Source organism: Guillardia theta (assembly GCF_000315625.1).
Source record: "Guillardia theta CCMP2712 unplaced genomic scaffold GUITHscaffold_276, whole genome shotgun sequence".
NCBI lineage: Eukaryota > Cryptophyceae > Pyrenomonadales > Geminigeraceae > Guillardia > Guillardia theta.
This window is the reverse complement of record NW_005434400.1, coordinates 281-6,310: the sequence shown is the minus strand read 5'-3', so window position 1 is coordinate 6,310 and position 6,030 is coordinate 281. Positions and strand designations below refer to the sequence as shown.

At 55.2% G+C, this 6,030-nt stretch overlaps 2 protein-coding genes across 2 annotated transcripts; both read left to right on the top strand.

The window, feature by feature from the left end:
• Positions 1 to 577: 577 nt before the first annotated feature.
• Positions 578 to 2,914, top strand: GUITHDRAFT_149078 (hypothetical protein; the record flags this gene model as incomplete). The annotated part of the gene is made up of 5 exons (XM_005818689.1): positions 578 to 769; positions 814 to 919; positions 951 to 1,979; positions 2,236 to 2,531; positions 2,792 to 2,914. The coding sequence occupies 5 exons, from the start codon at positions 578 to 580 to the stop codon at positions 2,912 to 2,914; spliced, it is 1,746 nt and encodes a 581-aa protein (XP_005818746.1).
• A 1,715-nt stretch (positions 2,915 to 4,629) lies between these two features.
• GUITHDRAFT_156491 (hypothetical protein) lies at positions 4,630 to 5,334 on the top strand. The gene has a single exon (XM_005818688.1). It carries the CDS (start codon positions 4,779 to 4,781, stop codon positions 5,298 to 5,300), a length of 522 nt encoding a protein of 173 aa, XP_005818745.1. The 5' UTR covers positions 4,630 to 4,778; the 3' UTR covers positions 5,301 to 5,334.
• Positions 5,335 to 6,030: the final 696 nt, after the last annotated feature.

Below are 6,030 nucleotides of genomic sequence, written 5' to 3'. Positions count from 1 at the left end.
CCTCCTCCTCCTTACTCCTCCTCCTCCTCCTCCTCCTCCTCCTCCTTCTCCTCCTCCTCCTCCTCCTTCTCCTCCTCCTCCTCCTCCTTCTCCTCCTCCTCCTCCTCCTCCTCCTCCTCCTCCTCCTCCTCCTCCTCCTCCTCTTTCCTCTCCTCGATTTTCATCGTTGGTCTTCACATGTGTCACCCTGGTATCGACCGTTACATAAATATTGTTCCGTTATTTTAGCCTTCATCCCCTCTCATGCCCACCGCATGTGCGGATCTCTGCGAATCTCTGCCCGACATGGAAGGAACGGGAGAGGCGAGGAGGGGAGGATGAGTGAGAAGGTGAAGACAGCTACGAGAGCATGGTGCGGAGAGAGAAGAGAGCAGAGAAGGAGGGGAGGGGAGAAGTGGGAAGGGAAGGGAAGGGAAGGAAAATGATCAATGAGAGTAGGAGGGAGACTAGAGTGGGAAGTATCGGTACAGATTCATCACAACGATGTGAGAAATCCGATGAGGGAAAGAGGATGAAGGAGGAGTAAACTTTCTTCTTGACGTGTGGGCTGTGATCAGAGCAACCTCTTGGGAGGCCAATGACAACCAATGGTGGGGAGGAAAGAACTCCCAAGAAGCGATGCGTGCGAGGGTTTCAGAGCAGGTCAGAGGCATTCGATGCCTGCGTGTTGTGGGTAAGGGAGAGGGGAGGGGAGGTGGGGCCTATCGTACTCCGTGAGGGTGAGGGTGGGGATTGCGGCGTCTTCACGAGCAGCGCAAAGATCAACAAGGTATCGACCTCCTTGCTAATGCGGCCTGACTCAGACTATGACAGGGGCACGAGCTTGTGAAGGTCCCGACATGCTGTCTCCTGCTGGGAAGACAAGAAGACATCGAGGGAATGAAGTTGAAACTTAATAGAGGCGAGCGAGACTGCGAAAGTAGCTCCTGCCTATCATGACCGCACCGCAGGAGACGTTGCCCTCGCCCTCGCCCTCCTCCACCATCGGAACCTCAAAGAGTCCTCAGCCTTTCACGCCTACATCTCAACCCTCCCACCTCAAGATCTCTTCACGTCACTCCCGGCCTGGTGGTCGCGGGAGGAGCGGGAGGAGCTGCTCGGCTCCTCTGAGCTTGCAGATGCCGCCACCACCATGGCGTCCAATGCCGACCAGGACTACGAAGAGCTCAAAGCTGCTGGTCGTATGTCCTCCTCCAAGGGAGAGTTCTTGTGGGCGCTTGCATGCGTGTCAAGTCGCTCGTTTGACGCCGACGAGCTGGGAGAGGTCATGGTCCCCATCCTCGACTGCTTCAACCACAAGAGGCCCCGAGACACCGCGTACAGCTACAGACGCGAAGAGGCCCCGGCACGTGCCGGCTTCGTGCTCACGTCACTGAGGGACCTAGGGGAGGAGGAGGAGGTGTACATCGCATACGGAGCGAAAGGGAGCAGAGAGCTGCTGCTCAACTACGGCTTCTGCGTGATGGACAACGTGGAGCCAGATGGGTCCATGAACGACACGGTGAACGCGTTTGTGCAGTACCCCCCAGACGAGTGGGCGAAGATCCGGTCGTGCGTGCTTGCTGACAGCAAGGCAAAGCTGAAGCGATGGGGAGACGAGCAGAAGCGCTTCGCTCCTCTCCGATGCGCTCCGCAAGCTTCCTACACGTACCAGCCCTTCACGCGTCTGCTGGACGCCTGCCGAGTGATCCTGTCCGGCGACGAGCCACAGGGCGACGAGCTCGACGTGGTGGAGGATGGAGCAGGACAAGATTTGGGAGGTCAAAGCGATGAAGCATCATGGGAGATGGAGGAACTCGGGGATGAAGAACCAGAAGGGGAAGAGGACGAGGACCAGGACCAGGACCAGGACCAGGACCAGGACGAGGATCAGGACGAGGACACTGCTACAGGGAAAGCCGAGAGAAAGATGGGGATGTATCTTCAGGACATGGAGGCGCTCAAGATGCTCAAGTCAGCGTTGGAGGAGCAAGCGGCAGGTAGTGCTTCTGTTCTTCTCCTCTCTGTTCTTCTCCTCTCTGTTCTTCTCCTCTCTGTTCTTCTCCTCTCTGTTCTTCTCCTCTCTGTTCTTCTCCTCTCTGTTCTTCTCCTCTCTGTTCTTCTCCTCTTTGTTCTTCTCCTCTCTGTTCTTCTCCTCTCTGTTCTTCTCCTCTTTGTTCTTCTCCTCTCTGTTCTTCTCCTCTCTGTTCTTCTCCTCTCTGTTCTTCTCCTCTCCTCCTCAACTTCCTGCCTCAGGTTACAAACTGAGCCAAGATCGCTGCATCGACATCTTACGAGCACACGAGAGCTCGAGCTCGAGCTCGCATGACAAGACTCGTGGAAAGCTCCTGCGCCAGGTCTTCGCTGCCTGTGCCTCTCTGTCAGGTGCTTGTTGCTTCAACGTCTCCTCGCTCATCCTCCCGGTAGCTATCCGGACTCTTGCCTTCTACTCCCATGCAGCTTCACTCCTCATCTCCTACCTGCAATCCGACGACAAGCGACTCTTCTTCCTCCGCACTACCAAGAGTCTTGAACACACCAAGGCGCGTCCCGTACCCCACTCCCGCTGCCTATCCGCATGCTCCTGCTCCTTTTATCAACTTCACACTTTCACAGCTCCACAAGTTCCACGCACAGCTCCCTATGTCCCCTCCTCCCTCCCTCTCGAGCCCCCTAATTTCTGCTCCCTCCCTTCCTCCCTCCCTACACCCTTCCTCAGGCTCCCTCCCCTCCGCCCCTCACTCCTTCTCTTCCGTCCTGCTACACCAACGCATGCAAAAAGTCGCTCTCTTTAGATGACTCGCGTCCTTAGGCATCCAGCGACGCAGACGACGGGAGGAGCGGGTCGCTTGCGAGCATGCTCAGACACACAAGGCACGAGCTCGCTGCCGGCGTTGCGGTAGCCTACATGCAGGTCAGGTACGGGCATGGCTAGCAGCGACGCCGTCCATCGGGGAACGAGTCACAGTGACTCAGTGTCACGGTGATGATCGGCGGCCCACCCGCCGCCCGGTAGGTGGGCCAGCCGCTGACGGCTCAGACGGTGACGGTGACGGGTGAGCCTTGGCGTAGGCTGCGAACTTTCAAACCTTTCAATCCGGGCCCGGCCGGGGAGCCGTCTCAGGCTCAAGCCGCCGCGCTGTATCAACTTGAACCGTCAGTCCGATCACACCCGGAGGCTGGCCGGAGTACCGGGTCCGATCCGTGACGGTGGCCGGGCCGCCCGGCACTGTGACTGCCCGGGCCACTGCTAGTGCCCTCAGCAGACTGAGCCTCCGAGATGATGGCCGGCATTGAACTTCGGAGTTCAGCGAACCTCCTGCCGATGATTATAGTCATGATACGACTCAGCCTGTCACGCACGCATCATGCCGACGGCCCGGCGCACAGGCCAGTGCCACGCCTGAGTACGCCGTGACGGTAGCGGCGAGGCTCACTGCGGCCGCGCCGCGGCGGCCGACCGTGACACGGTGTGCGCCGGCCCGGCGGGCGCTCGCGCCGCCGCGAGCCGCGGCCGAGTGCGGCTCTCGGAGCCTCTCCGTCGGAGGCTGAGAAGGGCCCCAGGCCCGCCCGGGGGAGCGGTTCGCCGGTCGGATCGGACGGTCTCGGATCGCGGCCAAGCCGCTCCTGCCAATCGGATGAATTAGGTTATGAGCCTCCTCACGGAACTTCGAGTACCATGCGATTACTCAAAGGCTCAGTTCATTGGCGGTGTCATGGCCCGCGGCTCCGGCCGGGCCGTGACGGTGAGCACATGACATGATGACGTGGGGACTGAAGATTTAAGTAAAATCTCGTGTGGTACAACTGATGAGGCGGTTACGTAAGTCATGGACAGGATTATCATTATACCACCCCCTCATGAGGCTATCGAAGTACCCGTGGTGTGTCATGGAATCATGTTGATTGAACATTATTAAAATAGCATATACTAGTACCCCCTTTGCTAACGATCCAGTGACCCTGTACCTCGGAGTACCCCTCTCCCTCCCGAAGATTTCCGTCTGATGCACCCTGCTTGTACCTTCTTTGTCGTACCCCTACCCCTCGGTTTTGCAATTCCAGGTATAAAACTAGTGCCTGTAGTAATTCATTACCACCAGCCACTCTGCTGTTGTAAAGAATCATCAAGCCTGAAAGGTTCTTGATGGGAGAAAGTTTCTAGGAAATGCTTCTGAATCATTCGATATCATTTGAAATTGTCATATTGATTGTAAACTGTTCTGAATTATAGCGACGAATGAAGTTCTCTAAGGAACTTTCGAAAAATCTCAAAATAAAAACACTAGTAGAGGTAAGCTGTGATGGTTATAAACTGTTATAAGATTTCGTCACGGCCGCTGACATTCAGATGATTTTACTGTGCTCGAGCCCCAATATTAGTATTAATATTTAAAAGTAATATTTCTCCGGTATGGATTGTTTTTTACTACGGAATCCTCCAACGGCTGCTGTTGGGCACTAGGAGTCCATGGACCTTTCGAGTTGCATTGGGAATAGGGTAGGTGCTCGTAGTACCGGTACCATTCCCTCAAGATTCTGTGTATCCTTAGAGGATCAAGGGGGTGGGATTTGAGCCATGAACTGGATTTCTGTTTGGGGGTGGGTACCTTGAGGGGTACTTATACTCCATATCCTCTCTTGTTCCCCGCTTTGACCCTCCTCTCCGCCATCGTGGTTATTCGCGTCCGCTTGCTCTCTCCCTCACGCTCACCTGACCCTTCTGCGTCCCCTTCTGTTCGACTTTCTCCTCCTCTTTCCTTCTTCCCTTCCTCTCACTTTGATTGATTGTTTGCGGCATGGTGCAACCACTCTGCAAGGACGCTTTCGATGATTTCTTTGGTTGCGGCGCTCGATGCACCGCAGCTGTATATAGGGACATCGAAAGGACATCTACTCAACGCCCTCCTGTCCTCATCGACACGGTCGACGTGTGGGACTCTGCCTTTCGGGATGAAAGACTCATGGGTGTTCTCAATTCTCTAGCTTCATTCAACCCCCTTGGTGGCCGGCGCACAAAGAGGGTCCCTGCAAAGGAGAGAAAGCAAGTGCGGTCAACGAGACACGCAGAGAAGACCAGCAATGTCACTCGCATCTCCTCCACCCTAGCGGTGAGGCAGACCTCCACGTTCAAGTTGAAGCAGGGGTCCTCCTTCCCCATCCGCAGAACGGGCTCACAAGACAAGATCAAGACCACCCACTCATGGAACTCTAGCGTCTCCCAAGTGGATCAGGAGATAGCAGACCTTCGAAGATTGTTTGAAGAGGCGAGAACAAGTGGTTATGTCAAGTGTTGCGATGAGAAGTTGACGTGTACATAGCGGTGGATAGGCGTGCCAGTGAATAAACCATGTGAATTATGCATCTTTTCTCCCTTCTTTTGCCACTCGTAAGGCCGTCAAGCTCAAACTGTTGTATCTCTCGGAAGTGGAGTCGAGAAATTTAAACAGGAAGTCTTCTCCCAGCACAATCCCTCCTTGCTCTCCCATTAATCACTTGGGATGGTTTTTTCCTAAAGCAAGCTTGCTTTATCCTTTGTATTGCAACAGTGAACTGTATCTGGTCTTGGTCAGATTTTTGATACTTTGACAAACATCTTTGCTCTTGCTCACTTGGGTTTCACGTTTCGTTTCCTAATAATAAGCAAGCTGTCACCCCTGTTTGCCTATGGAGATGAAGGGAGAGGGTTGGTGAGAGGCAGATGGGAAAGGGAAAGGGTCGTGGATAAGAAGAAGGAATGGGAAAGGAGGGATGGAGAAAATGGTTGGGGGGTAGGGGAGAGAGGACGGAAGGGCAGGGGAGGAAGGGAGAGATGAGAGGGAGAGAGGGGGGGGGGAGGGAGGGAGGAGGGAGGAGGGAGGAGGGAGGAGGGAGGAGGGAGGAGGGAAAATGGGGAAAAGGGGCCCATACTCCTCCTCTCCCTCATTTTTCTTCCCTTGCGTTCTCCTGCGCATCTCTTCGCGTCCTCATCCTACTCGATTATCTTGATTATCTCGCTTTCATCTGTGCCATCGTGTCGAGATTGATCTGCCTGTCACTCCCTCTGCCTTG

Excerpts from the sequence above, each read along its gene's own strand:
- GUITHDRAFT_156491 (XM_005818688.1), top strand. The coding sequence starts at position 4,779 with ATGGTGCAACCACTCTGCAAGGACGCTTTCGATGATTTCTTTGGTTGC.